The 21,626-nt window shown below is 45.4% G+C and overlaps 1 protein-coding gene across 3 annotated transcripts in view; it reads left to right on the forward strand.

Annotated features, from left to right (window-relative positions):
- The window catches only part of COP1 (COP1 E3 ubiquitin ligase), a 203,162-nt gene that overhangs the window by 79,862 nt on the left and 101,674 nt on the right, over nt 1-21,626 (forward strand). For all 3 annotated transcript variants that reach the window (XM_040407024.1, XM_040407023.1, XM_040407025.1), the window contains one exon: nt 21,217-21,360. In XM_040407024.1, the coding sequence (XP_040262958.1) occupies nt 21,217-21,360 (144 nt within the window). The remainder of the gene's footprint in view (nt 1-21,216; nt 21,361-21,626) is intronic.

A 21,626-nucleotide genomic window follows, 5' to 3' on the forward strand; every position in this document is an offset into this window, starting at 1 on the left:
AGATGCTTGCTGACCTTTTAGAGCAGCAACCCTAACTACATGGGTTGATGAGTGTCGGGTACATGGCATTATTAGGTCTGCATGTTGGAGGGTATGTTCACATTTCAAGATATGCCACAGTCTTATCCAGCAGACACTTCTTTACAGCAGAAGTAGGATACGAATGAGCCAGAAGACTTGCGTGATGATTGGCATCAAGTCACTAGGAAGGAACTGAGGCGTTTCCGTGTGGAATCGAGCAAATACAGACTAATGTCCTACATATTGTAAAAGCTGCGCTGGCGTCATTACTTCGCACTAAATCTTTTCCTCTCAATGGTGAGATCCTGAACACAGCCGGCATTTTACAATAACAATTGGTTGCGGTTATCGTACCGCGGTGTATTTACTCCATTGTGATCGCAGTGAATCCTGATTGCTTTGTGTCATCTTTATCATTGTCTAATGCCGACAAATGTTGGCTTTATTGTCTCTATAACCACCTGGGCCCAACTATCCCTGTGTTTGGCATCTAATCATGTCTCATCAGAATGATGGATGTTCACGCAGTGCAGTAGGTGACCTTGCGTGTCAGACAGTGCATGAAAAAAACCATGCAGTAGTAGCCCGGGTCTTATGATCATCCTGACCTGCCGGGCCGCTAGTAATAGGGGAAATCGTTTGTCATCTGCATGTGCTATGTGTGCCCTATCTGTTTGTATCTAGCTCATGTGGTCATTAATCTCCATTTGACTGAAATACTCCCCTTATTATGTTCACAATCATTTCAGCGCGCAGTTGCCTGTGACAGGCCCAGGATTGACTTGTGCACATAGTGCAAGGATCCGTATACGGAATACAGAAGCCTAATAATGAGAGCCGCAGGGGAGCCGTAGCAACGGAGAATCTGCTTATTGGAAGTACTGTCTATTTCTATAAGACCAACAAAGGCTATAGAGGAGGAAAATAAGAAAAAAATATTCTTCATCAGACCCCTAAGTGCCATCAGTCCCCCATTCCCCTTCAGAACAGACACCCATCAGACCCCCATTCCCCTTCAGATCAGACCTCCATCAGACCCCCATTCCTCCTCAGATCAGACCTCCATCAGACCCCCATTCCTCCTCAGATCAGACCTCCATCAGACCCCCATTCCTCCTCAGATCAGACCTCCATCAGACCCCCATTCGTCCTCAGAACAGACACCCATCATACCCACATTCGTCCTCAGATCAGACCCCTAAGCGCCATCAGACCCCCATTCCTCCTCAGATCAGACCTCCATCAGACCCCCATTCCTCCTCAGATCAGACCTCCATCAGACCCCCATTCCTCCTCAGATCAGACCCCCATTCGTCCTCAGAACAGACAGCCATCATACCCACATTCGTCCTCAGATCAGACCCCTAAGCGCCATCAGACCCCCATTCCTCCTCAGATCAGACTTCCATCAGACCCCCATTCCCCCTCAGATCAGACCTCCATCAGACCCCCATTCCTCCTCAGATCAGACCTCCATCAGACCCCCATTCGTCCTCAGAACAGACAGCCATCATACCCACATTTGTCCTCAGATCAGACCTCATTCCTCCTCAGATTGGACCCCCATTCGTTCTCAGATAAAACCCTGAAGCTCTATCAGACCCCCATTCCTCCTCAGACCCCAGATCAGACCTCCATTCCTCCTCAGATCATACCCCCAAGCCCCATTAGACAAAAAAAAAAAAAATTAACTTGCCTCTCCTGCTCCAGACCGTGCTGACATTCACCACTCCCTGGTCTTCCCTCCCTGAAATAACAGGGTTGATGCAGCTGAGTGGAATTAATGCATTTGATGCAACGAGGCTGGACTAGCGGAGTTGCAGTGACCGAATAGAAATGACACCGTTGATGTGGCTGCCAAAGTATACTACCTCAGTAGTCACACCACCAGAACTGGTTATATGTCACCTGGCAGGATGACCTCATCGCCATGCGCTGTTGCCATGACAACCAGGAGGGGACCGCGGCAATGCGCAGCGTTGGATCTGGGATAGGTAAGTAACGCGGTTTTCTGCAAGAGTTGCAAGCTCGTTCTGATATTCCTTACTCTTCTAGAATTGGAGCCCATGACGGACTACTCAGCAGGGCTCGTACAATTCATCTTCAGGTTTTCTTGGGCTTCACTTTCTCAGAGCGGCACAAAGCGTTGTTGGAGTAAACCGGCCTCAATGGTTAAATCAGCGCTTGTAATAGAAGTTTGTCAGGAGCCAGCAGAAAGCTTGAGTTTGTGTCAGGAGCCTTTGATGTATCCAACCTTGATCTCCGCTGAAAGTGGAGGGTCAGCACTGAAGCTGCAGAAGTGACGAGCAGAGATTTATGTGCAAGAAAAGGAATCAATGTGGCGTCTTTACAAGAATTGTCTCCTTGTGTAAGACTGTGTCTCGTAGACGTTTTATTCCGCTAATAAGTCCCCACCTGTCATTGTCTTACTCCGAACACTTGATTCATGTCTTGTTAGTACAGTACAGAATATATACATATCTGCCTTGTATGGTAAGTAAACCAGACAGGTTTTCCACCCCTCCGTCTATTAGGCATACTAGCCATCTTCTCTGAGAAGACCACACCCTGGAAGAGGAGTACATTTTTTGTTAATCTATCGCCTAAAGGTTTCACTCTGTTTATTAAAATGCACATGTCAGGAGAGTGGACAGATCCTCTTTATCACCTTGCCCCCCCCCTTCCCGCGTCATTGTACGTCAGCGGCATATGGGGCGGGGCCACAAGCTGGGTGTATCATACAGCCGCCACCCCTTTAATGCCCAGAAGCTTGGATATGCCCCCCTTCCCCCCTCAATGTCCTGTGGCTTTAAGACAACTGGCTGAATCAGCAGCCTGCCGCTTCTGCCCTTTCTGCTGCCCCCTTTGCAAAGCCTTGCCTCCTGAGCCAGCCCAAGATTGAAGAGCTCCGTGGGAGATTAACCCTCCTTGCGAGGTCATGTGAACGCCCGTTGAAGCGTCCTTTTATTAACGAGAACGCTCTGTTACCTGTAAAAGGCACCTTATTTTTTTTTTATAAAGGCGGCACAAATTCCGCCAGGCTTTTTACACCGTAGTTAATGATGATCTTTTGTAGCTTCCGAGCGACACTCTTTGCAGGTCATGTAGCCAGAGAGGGAGGATGGGATAATTGGTATCTGCATTGTTGCAGACACTCCTCTCTGCTTAGCAAGATAACAAGTTACGTCTTGCTTAAAGGGGAGAAAATGTGGGCCGGATGCTGGCCAATCAATTGTAATGGTGTACTTCCACATGCTTACTGATCAGAAGTCGCTCAGCAGTTGTCCACTCGTGTGGCGTAAACTCCCCTTCAGGCTCCATCCTCATTAGTGTAGATCTGGTTCTTTCCGCCGCCTCGCCGTCTGAGTTTATGCAATTATTCCCTCTCATATACTTGTATTAACTTACGTACTTGAGTCGAATTTAAGGCCTCTTTCAGACGGGCGTTGCGGGTGCGTTACGGGAACACCCGCGATTTTTCCGCGCGAGTGCAAAAGATTGTAATGCGTTTTGCACTCGCGTGAGAAAAATCACGCATGTTTGGTACCCAAACCCGAACTTCTTCACAGAAATGGGTCGGGGGGGGGGGGGGGTGGGGGGACAAGAATAGGACATGTTCCCTAATTTATGACTTGGCCACATGAATGCGGGGTTCAGTCTGCAATAAATGTGGTTCGGACATGGAACGAACATACAACGTGTGGCCACCAATAATAAAGTGATTGCAGTACCTAAGGATATGCAATCTCTTTTTAATGTAGGAATACCCCATTTAGACGGTCGGGCATTAAAGGGGTATTCTGGTTGGTAAACATTATCCCCTATCCACAGGATAGGAGATTACTATTAGATCGAGGGGAGTCCTACCACTGTGATCGCCACTGATCACGAGAATAGGGGCCCCGTACCCTCCTGAAATGACCGAATCACAGCCGCTTCATTCATTTCTATGGGAATTCCGGAGATGGGTGAGCGCTGTACCCGATCATCTCCGGGACTCTCATAGAAATGAATGGAGCGGCCGGCACATGTCAGACTGGCCGCTCTGGTCATTTCAGGAGGTGGTTAAGGGGCCCCCGTTCTCGTGATGAGTGGGGGTCCCAGTGGTAGGACCCCCCACCGATCTAATAGTTATCTCATATCCTGTGGATATGAGAATAACTTTTACCCAGCGGAATACCCCTTTAACTTAACGGTGTAGACACCTGTAGGTGGCACTAGAGATCATCGTCACCATTCTGGGGGAGACCTACATATTGCGTACTTTGTTCTAGGAAGCACGGCCCTCAAGAACCCCTTACCAGTTGGGTCTAGAATCCGTATCTTCCGAGTGAAGAAACATCTGAAATAGTTAAATTTTGCAGCAATGAATTGATTTTTCCAGTTCAGTTTTACCACTTGGTTTCAGCAATAGAAAGAAGCATTTATGTAAAATTTTTGTCACAAATCAGTCTGAACTATGAGAAAGGTTGAAAGAAATGATTATTCTAATGTATTCCACCAAAGTTATGAGAGTACAAAGTAGCGGTGTACTGTATGTTAAAGAGCCCAGGGCTCAGGTGGGCCGGCAGAGCAGAGGACATTCAGTTCCCAGTCTTTCATGTCCTCTCTTTCATATCCACAGTCAGGGCAAGGTTGCAGACAGCGTTTCTCCACAGGGGGTTCAACCTCTAATTTGGCTATAGGACAGTAGCTGCCCCGGGGGAACCAAGCTGTACTAATCACATATGTGCCGGGTCACCTCTCAAGCCACACGATCATGTGCTCGGGGTCACCAGCCTTCACTTCTGAATGCAGCCAGAGGGATTTTCAGTAGAAGAAACCTCTCCAGTTTAAAGCGTTTTGTGTCCCAGCTTTCATCGCAGCTGTGCATGGAAAAGAAGCTGCACCATAAACGGAAGCACAAGCGGTGGAGATGCTCTCCACGTATACCTTTATGACCGCAGCGGCTGAAAATGGACTTACTAGGTACCAACCTGTTGCACTTATAGATTAGCTTCTTCCCCGTAGCTTCTTGTCCCAGTCTCGTGACACTGTTGGACTACTTTCACATCTGCATTTTCCTTTCCAGTTTTGAGATCCAGCAGAGGATCTCCAAACCGGAGAAAAATGCATCTGATTGAATAATACAACTGGCTGCATCCGGCGACGGAACTGCTTGCCTGATCACTCTACCGCCAGTGTGAAAGTACCCTAAATATGTTGTTTGGTTTTAGGCTATAGCTACATGGGGGCTGGCACAATGACGCTGGCTGGCAAAAGGTCATAGAGAATGATTACCGGTATATTGCATCTCGAAGAGCTCCTTCACAGTCATGGTGCATTTTATTGCCGCAGTTAAAATCTGGACAGGACACTGCATTTTTAATTTTTTTTTATTTTTTTTTATGAAATCACAGCATTTGGCAACAATTAGTTACGTAAAAAATGTGTGTTGATTGTGCTATGTGCATGCATCTTCACAGTTTCTACAAGCCTGTTTGCTCACATTACACTTTCTACTTTACCCTGCTTGTATCAGTGCTGAGGCTGCTGTAATCACAAGACTTTATTAACTAGCAGGCTCTCAAACTGCTTGTAATTCTCTGTTTAGGTAACCTTGTCCAGCTAAGGCTACTTTCACACATGCGTTTTCCCTTTCCGCTATTGAGATCCGTCATAGGGTCTCAATAGCGGAGGAAAACGCTTCAGTTTCAGTTTTGTCCCTGTTCATTGTCAATGGAGACAAAACTGAACTGAAGTGAACACAGTGCACCAGAACGCATTCCGTTCCATTTCATTGCGTTCCCATGATGCACACAAAAGCGCAGCAAGCAGCATTTTTGAGTGCGTCCTGGGATGCGGAGCAAGACGGATCCGTCATGACTCATAATGTAAGTCAATGGAGACGGATCCGTTTTCTGACCACAAAAGAAAACTGATCCGTCCCCCCAGTGACTTAGGCTACTTTCACACTTGCATCAGAGGCAGGCAGATTCCGGCAGGCAGTTCCGTCGCAATTCCGGCAATCCGGACGCAAATGGATGCATTTGTTAGACTGATCCGGATGCGGATCCATCTGACAAATGCATTTAAATACCGGATCCGTCTCTCCAGTGTCATCCGGGAAAACCTGATTCCGGTATTTATTTATTTATTTTTTTACAGATTTAAAGATCTGCGCGTGCGTGGACCGGAAGAAAGGATCAGTCAATGCGGCAATTTTAATGCCGGATCCAGCACTAATACATTTCAATGGAAAGTAATGCCGTACCCTGCATTCTGGCAAGTGTTTAGGATTTTTGGCCGGAGAGAAAACTGCAGTGTGCTGCGGTATTTTCTCCATCCAAAAAACGTAAGAGGGACTGAACTGATGCCTCCTGAACATATTGCTCTCCATTCAGAACTCATTAGGATAAAGCTGATCAGTTTTTTTCCAGTATTGAGCCCCTAGGACGGAACTCCATGCCGGAAAAGAAAAACGCTAGTGTGAAAGTACCCTAAGAATGGTGTTCGAGACGGATCCGTCTTGGCAATGTTGAAGATAATACAACCGGATCGTTCATAACAGATGCAGACGGTTGTATTATCATGACTAAGGCGTTTTTGCTCATCCATGACTGATCCAGCAAAATGCTGTGAAAGTACTAGCCTAGCACACCTAGCTTTTGTATCCTGCAGAGTCCGGTATCAAAACCTATACGTTTAACAGTGGATCTCTATGGTGACGGATACCACTGTATGGTATCCGTATGAGGCATCCGTTAACGTATATGTTTTTTGTAAACGTTAAACCTATGGCAAAAACGTGATCTGAACCCAGCGATACTTTGCAGCATTTTTCCCCATACCTGCCTAAAACTTTTTCACAATACTATGTATTGTACATGCAGATCTATGTGGCTTCTGTAGTTCAACTTCACACTTGGCTGCTGTCGCCTAGATGTCACAGCGAAGCCCTGGCTACTGCTTTTTAGATAAAGCGCTGTGTTGAAAGATGAATAATTTGGCTGCTAAAACCTGACCACAAATTACTTTAATACCAGTCCTAAAGTGCATTGCACAGGACTGGAAATGTCTGTCTGAAGGCTCCTGTGGGCAGAACTCGAAGATTTAGAGCGTACCATTGAACCATCTACTGAAGCTTTCCTAGACCATAACACTAATGCCCTGATCCTAACGGAAGCATTTTCCTGCTGACAGATGCCATCTGAATGACATAGAAACAATTAACTAAGACTTATGCAAGCATCAGTCAAGTCTATAACTGTACACGGGAGACAAAATTGTATGGTTGGCAGTTTTTAGAAATATTCATCTGAGCAGTTAACGTTGCATCCCAGAAACGTCCTGGGTGTTTTCTACATTGGCCAGTAGGTGGTGCTGGAAACCTCTCAATAGTGCGTGGGATTGAACAACTGCACAGCGGCGTATTATGGCTCAGTGCAGCCTCAGAGTTGTAATGCGGCCCCTATAACAATCCTAAGAACCCTCTTGTATTTCTGCATGTCTTCCGTTTCTATAGAAGAGTGCAGATTTTTTTTTTTTTATGTCTCTTACAGAATATAACCTAAAAAAAAAAAAATTGTGGCACGTTCCACGTAATTCTGCATTTCAGACAGGTTTTCCAGTAAAAGCATTGCTTCTAGAAGAGAATACCTGAGTAATTCAGGGTCACCATACGGCGGCACAACTTACATATTTTTTTTTTTTTTTAGAGGACCCTTCTCTATATCGTCAATAAACAGATTTTCTTGCTTTGTTGGTGGAATTTTACCCAGTATAAAAGGGTTTGTCCATTAGGAAACTCCCTGATCACCTTATGTGACTACTCCTGAACTGCACTACATGTTCTATTCCCCTGCAGTAAGATTAGTTAAGAGGACTTGTCGGCAGGATCAGACCTATTAAACCAGGCATACATGCAAATGAGGATCTTGGTGCACCGATGAGCCGAGCTTAGTCCCTCTGTGCCCCTCAGCTCCTCTGCTTTCCAGTGCTGACCAGTCCCCCTCCCCTTGACTGACATGGCTAGGCGTCATGCTTGCACAGTGTGCCACAGTTTAAGTGCATGCGCAGTATATCCGCTTCAACTAACTTTGCTGAACAATTGCTTATTGCGTATGCACAAAAATTGTGGTTCGCGATTACAGGGCCAGATGAGGACACCAATGCCGGTATCCTTTTAATTAGCAGGGCAGGCACTATGCCAAATACTGTGCTTGGTTTAATAGCTTTGACCATGCAGGCAGGTACTCTTTTTAACCACCTCAGCCCCCAGTGCTTAAACACCCTGAAAGACCAGGCCACTTTTTACACTTCTGACCTACACTACTTTCACCGTTTATTGCTCGGTCATGCAACTTACCACCCAAATGAATTTTACCTCCTTTTCTTCTCACTAATAGAGCTTTCATTTGGTGGTATTTCATTGCTGCTGTCATTTTTACTTTTTTTGTTATTAATCGAAATTTAACGATTTTTTTGAAAAAAAAATGAAATTTCACTTTCAGTTGTAAAATTTTGCAAAAAAAAACGACATCCATATATAAATTTTGCTCTAAATTTATTGTTATACATGTCTTTGTTAAAAAAAAAATGTTTGGGTAAAAAAAAAATGGTTTGGGTAAAATTTATAGCGTTTACAAATTATGGTACAAAAATGTGAATTTCGCTTTTTGAAGCAGCTCTGACTTTCTGAGCACCTGTCATGTTTCCTGAGGTTCTACAATGCCCAGACAGTACAAATACCCTACAAATGACCCCATTTCGGAAAGTACACACCCTAAGGTATTCGCTGATGGGCATAGTAAGTTCATAGAACTTTTTATTTTTTGTCACAAGTTAGCGGAAAATGATTATTATTTTTTTTTTTCTTACAAAGTCTCATATTCCACTAACTTGTGACAAAAATAAAAAGTTCTATGAACTCACTATGCCCATCAGTGAATACCTTGGGGTGTCTTCTTTCCAAAATGGGGTCACTTGTGGGGTAGTTATACTGCCCTGGCATTCTAGGGGCCCAAATGTGTGGTAAGGAGTTTGAAATCAAATTCTGTAAAAAATGGCTGGTGAAATCCAAAAGGTGCTCTTTGGAATATGGGCCCCTTTGCCCACCTAGGCTGCAAAAAAGTGTTACACATCTGGTATCCCCGTATTCAGGAGAAGTTGGGGAATGTGTTTTGGGGTGTCATTTTACATATACCCATGCTGGGTGAGAGAAATATCTTGGTCAAATGCCAACTTTGTATAAAAAAAAATGGGAAAAGTTGTCTTTTGCCAAGATATTTCTCTCACCCAGCATGGTTATATGTAAAATGACACCCCAAAACACATTCCCCAACTTCTCCTGAATACGGGGATACCAGATGTGTAACACTTTTTTGCAGCCTAGGTGGGCAAAGGGGCCCATATTCCAAAGAGCACCTTTTGGATTTCACCAGCCATTTTTTACAGAATTTGATTTCAAACTCCTTACCACACATTTGGGCTCCTAGAATGCCAGGGCAGTATAACTACCCCACAAGTGACCCCATTTTGGAAAGAAGACACCCAAGGTATTCGCTGATGGGCATAGTGAGTTTCATGGAAGTTTTTTATTTTTTCTCACAAGTTAGTGGAATATGAGACTTTGTAAGAAAAAATAAATTTAAAAAAAAAAACATTTTCCACTAACTTGTGACAAAAAATAAAAAATTCTAGGAACTCGCCTTGCCCCTCACGGAATACCTTGGGGTGTCTTCTTTCCAAAATGGGGTCACTTGTGGGGTAGTTATACTGCCCTGGCATTCTAGGGGCCCAAATGTGTGGTAAGGTGTTTGAAATCAAATTCTGTAAAAAATGGCCAGTGAAATCCGAAAGGTGCTCTTTGGAATGTGGGCCCCTTTGCCCACCTAGGCTGCAAAAAGGTGTCACACATGTGGTATCTCCGATTATCAGGAGAAGTTGGGGAATGTGTTTTGGGGTGTCATTTTACATATACCAATGCTGGGTGAGATAAATATCTTGGTCAAATGCCAACTTTGTATAAAAAAATGGGAAAAGTTGTATTTTTGCCAATATATTTCTCTCACCAGCATGGGTATATGTAAAATGACACCCCAAAACACATTGCCCAACTTCTCCTGAATACGGCGATACCAGATGTGTGACACTTTTTTTGCAGCCTAGATGCGCAAAGGGGCCCACATTCCTTTTATGAGGGCATTTTAGACATTTGGATCCCAGACTTCTTCTCACGCTTTAGGGCCCCTAAAATGCCAGGGCAGTATAAATACCCCACATGTGACCCCCATTTTGGAAAGAAGACACCCCAAGGTATTCAATGAGGGGCATGGCGAGTTCATAGAAAAAAAAATTTTTTGGCACAAGTTAGCGGAAATTGATTTTATTTATTTTTTTCTCACAAAGTCTCCCTTTCCGCTAACTTGGGACAAAAATTTCAATCTTTCATGGACTCAATATGCCCCTCACGGAATACTTTGGGGTGTCTTCTTTCCAAAATGGGGTCCACATGTGGGTTTTTTATCCTGCCCTGCATTCTAGGGGCCCTAAAGCGTGAGAAGAAGTCTGGAATATAAATGTCTAAAAAATTTTACGCATTTGGATTCCGTGAGGGGTATGGTGAGTTCATGTTAGATTTTATTTTTTGACACAAGTTAGTGGAATATGAAACTTGTAAGAAAAAAAAAAAAAATTTCCGCTAACTTGGGCCAAAAAAATGTCTGAATGCAGCCTTACAGGGGGGTGATCAATGACAGGGGGGTGATCAGGGAGTCTATATGGGGTGATCACCCCCCTGTCATTAATCACCCCCCTATAAGGCTCCATTCAGATGTCCGTATGTGTTTTGCGGATCCGATCCATGTATCTGTGGATCCGTAAAAATCATGCGGACATCTGAATGGAGCTTTACAGGGGGGTGATCAATGACAGGGGGGTGATCAGGGAGTCTATATGGGGTGATCACCACAGTCATTGATCACGCCCCTGTAAGGCTCCATTCAGACGTCCGTATGCGTTTTGCGGATCCGATCAGTCTATCAGTGGATCCGTAAAAATCATGCGGACATCTGAATGGAGCTTTACAGGGGGGTGATCAATGACAGGGGGGTGATCAGGGAGTCTATATGGGGTGATCAGGGGCGAATAAGAGGTTAATAAGTGTAGGGGGGGGTGTAGTGTAGTGTGGTGCTTGGAGCTACATATTGCTGAGCTATCTGTGTCCTCTGGTGGTCGATCCAAACAAAGGGGACCACCAGAGGACCAGGTAGCAGGTATATTAGACGCTGTTATTTATTTTTTTTTAACAAAGTCTCAAAATTCTGTAAGGGGTTTTCTGGGAGTTCGCTGTTGGTGGCCTACCCTCAGGATAGGTCATCAATATCTGATTGGGTGGGGGTCTGACTCCTGCTACTCCTATCGATCAGCTGTTTGAACACACGACATGCCAGGCACAGCGCTGCACATTGTAATAGGGGCTGTGCTTGGTATTGCAGGCCAGGCCCATTCCCACCTAGCCCATGTGACCAATAAACATGACATCACCGGCCTAGCACAGCACTCACTGGAGCAGGCCGGTCTCTCCAAACAGCTGATTGGCTGGGATGCCGGGTGTTGGGCACCCACCGATCAAATATTGATGACCTATTCTGAGAATAGGCCATCAGTATTGAACTCTTGGAAAACTTTTTGTAAAAAAAAAAAAAAAAAAAGTCTGGACAACACTTTTTTTTTTTTTTTGTATTTTTGTAGTATTCCAGGCTGGCTGTATGGAGCTCTATTTGTCTTGGTATTTTGCAGTGTGTTTGCTATGAAGCCCATAAGATCTGTGGCCAAAGCTGACCTGCTAATGGCTTTTTCTGAAAGTTGGTGACCTGCTCAGCCTACTGATCTTTCTGCTGTGTACGGTCACATGCACCCCTGTAATTCGTACATGTAGATACTTCTCGACCAATTAAAGAGGTTTCTAAAAATGTTATAAAACATCTAAGGGAAGCAGTGATCTATGCAAATTAATCGAAAAAATTGCCTTTCGCTGCTGAGGCCAGTGATTGGCTGCAGCGGTCACATTAACCTTACAAATTTTACAAAAGTATGGAAAACCCTCCTAACTACAGTCCATTTGGTTTATACTGGAAGCGTCACCAGGACAAATCAATGCTGACCTGCAATCTTCTAGAGGTGTTTTTCAGCTGCAATCAGCAGAATTTTTAAGATCATAGTTGCCCATCGTCTCTGGTTCTTGGAGGTAAACAGCCTCTTTTGTCTCTTGAAATGTGCTGATCTGTTCTTCTGCCTTTTTATCAGTGCTTGAATAATCGTTTCGTAAGACCGAGGTGAGGCAACATTTGAGAGAGAGAGAGCATGAATGATTTAGAGACGTGTAGTAAGTTCCTTCACACGTCCTTTACATCTTCTGGCTGCCATCCGAAGACGAGCAGTGATCTATATATCACATTTTTCAAGTTGGGTGTGAACAGCTGCACACAAAGGGAATTAATGAATACATTTTAATAGAAGCTTACGTCGGGTTCTCAAGTTCTTCTATGTGAATATGCCTTCATTACTGAGCCCTATGAGGTATAGACCTCGGGGTACTAATAGAGAGACAGGATTAATGTAAATCTGGTAATCAGGTCAGTTAGTGAAGTTGTATTTCACAATTGGGGCTCTTTAAAGAGGACTGTCACCTCTAGTGACGTCAGTGTTAGTAGAAACTTGTGATCCCCGTGAAATACCAATTCAGGAGGATCTTTTCTTATAACTCTGTGTTGTGCTGTTTCTTTATTATTCCTTCTAGAAATGTATGAATAATTTGACAACCAGGTGTTATTACCCCTGTCAAATCCTGCTTCACCTGTCCAAGCATAGAGAGAGCCTGTGAGATCTCCATTGCCTCTATGCATAGCAAGCCTGTGAGTCCTAATTAGCCCACTCGAACATAGAGAGAGCCTGTGAGTCCTGCTTCGCCTTTCCAAACCTAGAGAGAGCCTGTGAGTCCTGCCTCCACCCCCCCCCCCCCCATAGCAAGCCTGTGAGTCCTTAATAGCCCACTCGATCATAGAGAGCCTGTGAGTCCTGCCTCCATCCCCGCTCCCACATAGCAAGCCTGTGAGTCCTAATTAGCCCACTCGAACATAGAGCGAGCATGTGAGTCCTGCCTCCACCCCCCCCCCCCCCACATAGCAAGCCTGTGAGTTCTTATTAGTCCACTCGAACATAGAGAGAGCCTGTGAGTCCTGCTTTGCCGATCCAAGCCTAGAGAGAGCCTGTGAGTCCTGCCTCAACCCCCTCCGCCCCCATAGCAAGCCTGTGAGTCCTTAATAGCCCACTCGAACATAGAGAGAGCCTGTAAGTCCTGCTTTGCCTATCCAAGCCTAGAGAGAGCCTGTGAGTCCTGCTTACACTACTCCCACACATAGCAAGCCTGTGAGTCATTATTAGCCCACCCGAACATGGGGAGAGCCTGTGAGTCCTGCTTTCTATGAACCTTCTAGAATTTAAAGGGCTATATCCCTTAGCAGCATGCGAGACCTGACAGAGCAACTTTAACCCTTCCCGTAGCATAGTTGGGCTACACTCGTCTGTTACAGAGTGCCCCATTGTCAGAACCGTACATCATTTGCATTAGTATGACCAGCAGGATCTCTTCAAGGAGACGACTAATTCCCTGGGATTTCTAAAGCCGACTCATGACGGTCAGCTGTTTCTTTAGCCACATTCAAATTGGGTTGTCGTGATGAGACGGCCCATTTACAGGTGATGAGTTTTAAAAGATTGGTGCCAGCATTGCCATCATTGCAGTTATTGTGCATATTATACCATTTTGGTCACTAGCGCATTACTTTGTATAGTTTAATACCCATGTGGCATTTCACCAAATCTGTGCTGTGTTCCCCACCCGGCTCCTCTGCATTAATGCCTCACTCGCTTTCTTAAGCGCAGTCCCATTAGTTGCCAACCGGCCGTCTTCTCTCCTTCCATCTCAGTAACTTATGGCTCTACCACCAGCGCTAGAAAGAAATTGCTGTGGACATGGGGGGGAAGATTTACCCGCTGCCCCCGCCGCTCCTCTTTCCCCAGCCAGGCATGTTGTCTTAAGAGGGAATGCAAGTTACTTTTAAGCCTGTCCAGTCCTCCCCTCCCTCCTTTCTTGCCATTATTCTTCCTCCGATCCTGAGCCACTACTAAATCAGCCTCACTGCAATGATGTGTCATGGGAAGCTAATGGAGCGTTTCAGCCGGGGCACTGGAGGAGGGGAAGTGGTACATAAAAATAAAGCCTGCGTAAGATGGCGAACAGACGATGATGTTGTTTAGCACTGACCTTCAGTGATCATCAAAACACTGGGGATGTGCCCATGTCCGTCAAAGCGGAGATTGCGTTGGCGCTGTATGCAAATCTACAATTACCAGTGCGGCAGCAATAAGGGCAGCTGTGGACCTGTGTGCTGTGCTGCCAAGGTCTTCCTCTAGGTTTATGTCGAGCTTAAAGGAGTAGTCTCATTTCACGGAGCAGTGGCATATTGCTCAGAGATGTCATGACCTATGAACAGTGGGGGCCCCCTCTAATTCTAATAAAGAAGGAGCTGCTGTTCAGATTCATTGTTTTTCCCTGCACAGCAGCGCTCCAAGCCACCCGGCGTGAAGGGATCTGCAGCCAGCTCTATTCACGTAAATGTATTGCCCGCTCTTCAGGGAAAATCAGTAATGGGACCTCATCACTGCAACCTCCTTATTCTCAGGATTTCTGGGGGTCCCAGAGGTCTGACACTCAACGATGATAAAGTGATGGCATATCCTAGTGAGATGGGAATACCCCTTTAAAAAAAGGCATCTGTCAGCAGATTTGTACCTGTGAAACTGGCTGACCTGTTACATGTGCGCTTGGCAGCTGCAGGCATCTGTGTTGGTCCCATGTTCATATGTGCCCGCATTGTTGAGAAAAATGTTGTTTTAATATATACAAATGAGCCTGTAGGAGCAACGGGGGAGTTGCCGTTACACTTAGAGGCTCTTCTCTCTCTGCAACTGCTGTCCGCTCTGCACTTTCTTTGACAGGACCAGGCAGCAAAACATCATCACACCTGGCCCTGTCAATCAAAGTGGAGACGACGTGAAAGTAACAGAGAGCTGAGCCTCTAGGTGTAATGGTAACGCCCCCGTTGCTCCTAGAGGCTCATTTGCATATATTAAAACATCATTTTTCTCAGCAATGCGGACGCATATGAACATGGGACCAACACAGATGCCTTCAGCTGCCAAGTGCACATGTAACAGCTCAGCCGGTGTCATAGGTACAAATCTGCTAATTGGTGCCCTTTACGATCTCGACATTGCAAGTCCCACCTCTGACACCCTCTCCTGTCTCAAGAACAGTGCCCTTGCAAGGACGGAGAGCATGCTACGCATGTGCGGCGTCCTCGTCATTTACTTCTATGGGACTTCTGAAATTGCCAAACCAGTGTTCTTGGCTATTTTGGAATTCCAATAGCAGTAAATGAAGAGCAAGGTGATTGTACTTGACCTCCCCTCTATTCACCGCTATGGGACTTTCTGAAATACCTGAGGCAGGCTCTGCTGCTTTTGGAAGTCCCATAGTTCTGAATGGAAGGGTGACTGCATGTGCAAGACCTGCTGTCCATTTACTTCGGGCTCCCTTTCTGAGATACTGTAGGTGTGGGTCTATCCTCTGGGTCCTGCTCCTATCGATATGCTTAAATGTCCAGATCGGAACACCAATTTAGCATCTCTTGTTTTCATGTCTTTAGGATACGACTAGTCTTCAGTGTCTCTACAAGAGAAGGCGCTAATGCTTGAAATGTAATTACATTAGTAATTTATGCAAAAAGGTTAGAAGAGACCCAGCTCCACTTTGATAAAAGAAAATATTTATTTTGCTTGCGGTAAAATCTCATCCATCGGTTTACATAAATAGCAGTCTTGTCTACGCGTTTCGGGCTACCAAAGACATTTGTCAAAGTGGAGCTGGATCTCTTCTAACCTTTTTGCATACAGTTATCCGTGCTCACAGCTGAAGGAGGGGCAGGTGAGAGCTGCTGAACTTTCCTTCTTTACATTAGTAATTTAGTAACATTTGTTTCCTTTTTATTGTTTTTTCAGTAATGAGTATTTATTTATTTTTGTTGTTTTTTTGTGTCAACAAAGTAACAAGTGGGAAATGAAAGGTTAATGTGTGTGGGGAGGCAGCAGCTTCCATGCCATCTATATGCCTGTGGTCGTATTTGTAATAATTGTTAATGACACTTGGGAAGAAGCTGTCGTAAGTGATCATCATTATACTGTATGTATATTACTAAAACAATTAGTTTTGATAGGACAGTCACGATATAGGACGGCTTTGGATTAGGTAAGCCACAATGTCAACTCTGACTCAGAGACCAACCACCCAAAACTGAATAGGGGCCTTAGATTGATACAACATCTCATATATTCTCATTAAAATATTCAAAACTTTCTAAAATTCCTTTTGAAAGCAAATTTTACTCCAAGCTACAGTGCTTTGCAAAACTATTCACACCCCTTGACTATTTTGGTGCCTGGCATTAACATGGATTGTTTGAGGATTCGCATAATTTACACTTAATTTTAATTTAATTTTTTTTTATTGTGAAGCAAACAACAAATAGGACAAAATAACAGAAAAGGTCAATGTGCATAACTATTCACCCCCCTAAGGTCAGTACTTTGTAGAGCCACCTTGTGCATCAATCACAGCTCCAAGTCGCTTTGGATAAGTCTCTAGGAGCAGTTGCCAATTCTTACCACTGGGATTTTTGCCCATTCCTCCTTGCAAAACTGCTCCAGCTCCTTCCAGTTGGATGGTTTGTGCTTGTGAACAGCAATCCTTAAGTCTGACCACAGATTTCCTATTGGATTGAGATCAGGGCTGTGACTCGGCCATTCCTACACATTTACATGTTTCCCCTTAAACCACTCAAGTGTTTCTGTAGCCGTGTGTTTGGGGTCATTGTCCTGCTGGAAGGTGGACCTCCGTCCGAGCCTCAGATCACGCACAGAGTGGTGCAGGTTTTGCTCAAGAATCTCCCTCTATTTAGCACCATCCATCTTTCCCTCAACTCTGACCAGTTTCCCAGTCCCCCCAGCATGATGCCTCCACCACCATGTCTCACTGTGGGGATGGTGTTCTTTGGGTGATGTGATGGCCGAAAAGTTCAATTTTAGTCTCATCAGACCAGAGCACCTTCCTCCATGCATTTTGGGAGTCTCCCACATGCCTTTTCTCAAACACACAACGTGCCTTTTTGTATTTAGCTGAAAGTAATGGCTTTCTTCTGGCCACTCTGCCATTAAGCCCGACTCTATGGAGCGTACGGCTTATTGTCGTCCTGTGTACAGATCCTCCAGTCTCTGCTGTGGAACTCTGCATCTCCTCCAGGGTTACCTTAGGTCTCTGTGCTGCCTCTCTGATTAATGCCCTCCTTGCCCGGTCCGTGAGTTTTGGCGGGCGGCCGTCTCTTGGCAGGTTTGCTGTTGTGCCATATTCTTTCTATTTGGTTATGATAGATTTGATGGTGCTCCTGGGGATCATCAAAGATTTGGATATTTTTTTATAACCTAACCCTGACTTGTACTTCTCAACAACATTGTCCCTTACTTGTTTGGAGAGTTCCTTGGTCTCCATGGCAGTGTTTGGTTAGTGATGCCTCTTGCTTAGGTGTTGCAGCCTCTGGGGCCTTTCAAAAAAGGTGTGTATATGTAATGACAGATGATGTGACACTTAGATTGCACACAGGTGGACATCATTTCACTAATTGTGTGGCTTTTTATGGGCTTCCTAACAAAGGGGGTGAATACATACGCACATGCCAATTTTCTGTTTTCGATTTCTAAACAATAGTTTTAGGCTACTTTCACACTAGCGTTCGGAGCGGATCCGTCTGATGTTTCATCAGACGGATCCGCTCCGATAATGCAGACGTTCGCATCCGTTCAGAACGGATGCGTCTGCATTAAAACGTAGAAAATTTTCTAAGTGTGAAAGTTGTCTGAGCGGATCCGTCCAGACTTTACATTGAAAGTCAATGGGGAACGGATCCGCTTGAAGATTGAGCCATATTGTGTCATCTTCAAGCGGATCCGTCCCCATTGACTTACATTGTAAGTCTGGACGGATCCGCTCGCCTCCGCACGGCCAGGCGGACACCCGAACGCAAGCAGCGTTCAGGTGTCCGCTCACTGAGCGGAGCGGAGGCTGAGCGCTGGCAGGCGGATGCATTCTCAGTGGATCCGCCTCCACTGAGAATGCATTGGGGCCAGACGGATGCGTTCGGGGCCGCTCGTGGGCCCCTTCAAACGGTGCGCACGAGCGGACACCCGAACGCTAGTGTGAAAGTAGCCTTATTTATATCGTTTTCTAATTTCACTTCACCAACTTAGACTATTGTGTTCGGATCCATCACATAAAATTCAGATTCAGAAAACATTGAACTCAAAGGGTTTCTGTCATCAGAAAAATCGTTATGTATCTGGCTGACATTAGAGATGTGCTAATGTCAGCAGAACATAACTATGATTTTTAACTCCCTGCCTGCCGCAGTTCCCTCAAAATAAAGACTTTTATAATAAGCTAATGAGCCTCTAGGTGCTACTAGGACGTTGCCGCACCACCTAGAGGCTCCGTCTTCTCACCCTTTGGCACAACCATGTCCAGTTGATTGACGTCCTAGTTCTCCTCTGTGCCCGTAAAATTTCACGCCTGCGCCGTCCCATTTAGTATTCGGCGCAGTGAGTGAAGCCGGCAGCAGGAGAGCGTCCTTAACTCACTGCGCCTGCGCCGAATACTAAACTGGACGGCGCACGCGCGGGGTTTCGGGGGCACTGAGGAGAACTAGGACGTCAATCAACTGGACATGGGCGTGCCAAAGGGTAAGAAGAGGGAGCCTCTAGGTGCTGCTGCAACGCCCCACTAGCACCTAGAGGATCATTAGCATATTATAAAAGTCTTTATTTTGAGGGAACTGCGGCAGGCAGGGAGTTAAAAATCATACAGTTATGTTCTGCTGACATTAGCACATCTCTAATGTCAGCCAGATACATAACGATTTTTCTGATGACAGAAACCCTTTAAAGGGTTTCTGTCACCCCACAAAACTCATTTTATTTTTTTTGGATAGTTATATTCCTTATAGCGCGATATAGGAGAATATAATAGTCTTACTTTCATGCGGCCGATTCTTTAGAAAACAAAGTTTTATAATATGTAAATCAGGGCTCTACCAGCAAGCAGAAAACCGCCCCCTCGCCGTGTTGATTGACAGGGCCAGCCGGGATCTCCTCCTCCGGCCGGCCCTGTCAGTATTTCAAAAATCGCGCGCCTCTGGTCATTCGGCGCAGGCGCTCTGAGATGAGGAGGCTCGTCTCCTCAGCACTCCCTCAGTGCGCCTGCGCCGATGACGTCTTCTATTTTGGTGATGTCATCGGCGCAGGCGCACTGAGGGAGTGCTGAGGAGACGAGCCTCCTCATCTCAGAGCGCCTGCGCCGAATGACCAGAGGCGCGCGATTTTTGAAATACTGACAGGGCCGGCCGGAGGAGGAGATCACGGCTGGCCCTGTCAATCAACACGGCGAGGGGGCGGTTTTCTGCTGCGGCTACCAGCAAGTAGACGCCCTACTTGCTGGTAGAGCCCTGATTTACATATTATAAAACTTCGTTTTCTAAAGAATCGGCCGCATGAAAGGAAGTAAGACTATTATATTCTCCTATATCGCGCTATGAGGAATCTAACTATCCCAAAAAAAAAAAAGAGTTTTGTGGGGTGACAGAAACCCTTTAAGGCTGTAATGTAACAAAATACGAAAAAAGTCAAGGGGGGTGAATACTTTTGCAAGGCACTCTATGTATTTAATAAATTAATGATACAATACTAATCTATTTAGTTGATGTCGGTACATTTCCACCCAAAACCGTCTCTGACTCCAGCGCCCTGCTTAGAGGTTAATGTTGTTGTCTTGCAGCACTGGGATTCTGGGTTTGACTCCAACCAAAGATACCTTCTGCAAGGAGTTTGTATGGTCTTCCCCTGTAGTTTATTGGCTTTGAGGAAAATTTTGTGTCCGTGTGATTATTGAAAAATTGTGCGAGCGTGAGTCACATTGGTGGCAGGGACTGATATGAACGGCGGCGCTCTCTGTACACTGCTGTGGAATATGTTGGTGTTTTATAAGCAAAGTTAATAATAGCATTAGGTTTCAAGGGGTCGTCTCATAAGCTGATCTCCCTCTCCCAACACCCCCGGCAAGCAGACTACTCTCAGGAAGAGGGCTCATTCACACGACCATATAAATGGGTCCGCATCTGTTCCTCAATTTTGCGGAACAGGTGCGGACCCATTCATTTCAATGGGGCCGCAAAAGACACGCACAGCACACCGGGTGCTGTCCGCATCTGTAGTTCCGTTCCACGGCCCCGCAAAAAATATAGAGCATGTCCTATTCTTGTCCGCGGACAAGGATAGGCATTTTCTAAATAGCTCTGGCCCTGTGCGCTCCGCAAAATGTGGAACGCATACGGTCAGTTTCCGTGTTTTGTGGATCCGCGATTTGCGGACCACAAAACACTTACGGTTTTCTGAATGGAGATAGAAGCGGTGGCCAGCCAAATGTTTCTTCTGCACCAGGGGAAATATAGTATTACATGGTGACCATTCAGATGATTGGCCACCATGTAAGACAAGGAAGGTAGTCATCTGACAGCTCCTGCAGAACGCTCTCTATTCTGTGTTATAGGGGGGGGGGGTCTATGATTTTCATATGCTTAATAGGCCATAAGTTATAACCCCTCTCAGCAGAGCTGCATCTATGTCATGTTGCCCTCAGCTGATCTGAAACTCCTTCCCATGACCAGCTATTATCTCCAGGGAAGTTGCAGGCCACCATCCGTTTCCCCTGCAGGTAAAATGATGTATTACATGGCTGCTGTTCAAATGAGCAGCTCTCAGCTGGGGCTCATAGGGGGGGTTCCTAAATAAAGCAATGGCTAGAGGTAGCACTCTTAATGTGGATCACAGAAGATGCTGGCTTATTATAGTTCTTTGTATTGTATTCATTCATTTGCTCTCCCTGCATATAAAAATGTTGTCCTGTCACGAAGATTTTCCGGTTTTTGTTTTGTTCTTTTTTTGAGTGTCAATTTGTTTCAGATGTGTTTTTTCTTCTTCCTGTTATTGCAGCATAGAGTTTGACAGAGACTGTGACTACTTTGCCATTGCCGGTGTGACCAAGAAGATCAAAGTATACGAGTATGGCACTGTTATCCAAGACGCTGTGGATATCCATTACCCAGAGAACGAGATGACCTGCAATTCTAAAATCAGGTGAGAAGTCAATTTTATGTACAGTATTAAAAAGAAACTGTTTTGTGAGACCCAACAATTGTACCCACAGTTATCAGACACCTACAGGGCATCTGTCAGCAGTTTTGTACCAATGACACCGGCTGACCTGTTACATGTGCGCTTGGCAGCTGAAGGCATCTATGTTGATCCCATGTTCATATGTGCCCGCATTGCTGAGAAAAACATATGCAAATAGCCCTCTAGGAGCAATGTGGGCGTTGCCATTACACCTAGAGTCTCTGCTC

Source organism: Bufo bufo, chromosome 9 (genome assembly GCF_905171765.1).
Source record: "Bufo bufo chromosome 9, aBufBuf1.1, whole genome shotgun sequence".
NCBI lineage: Eukaryota > Metazoa > Chordata > Amphibia > Anura > Bufonidae > Bufo > Bufo bufo.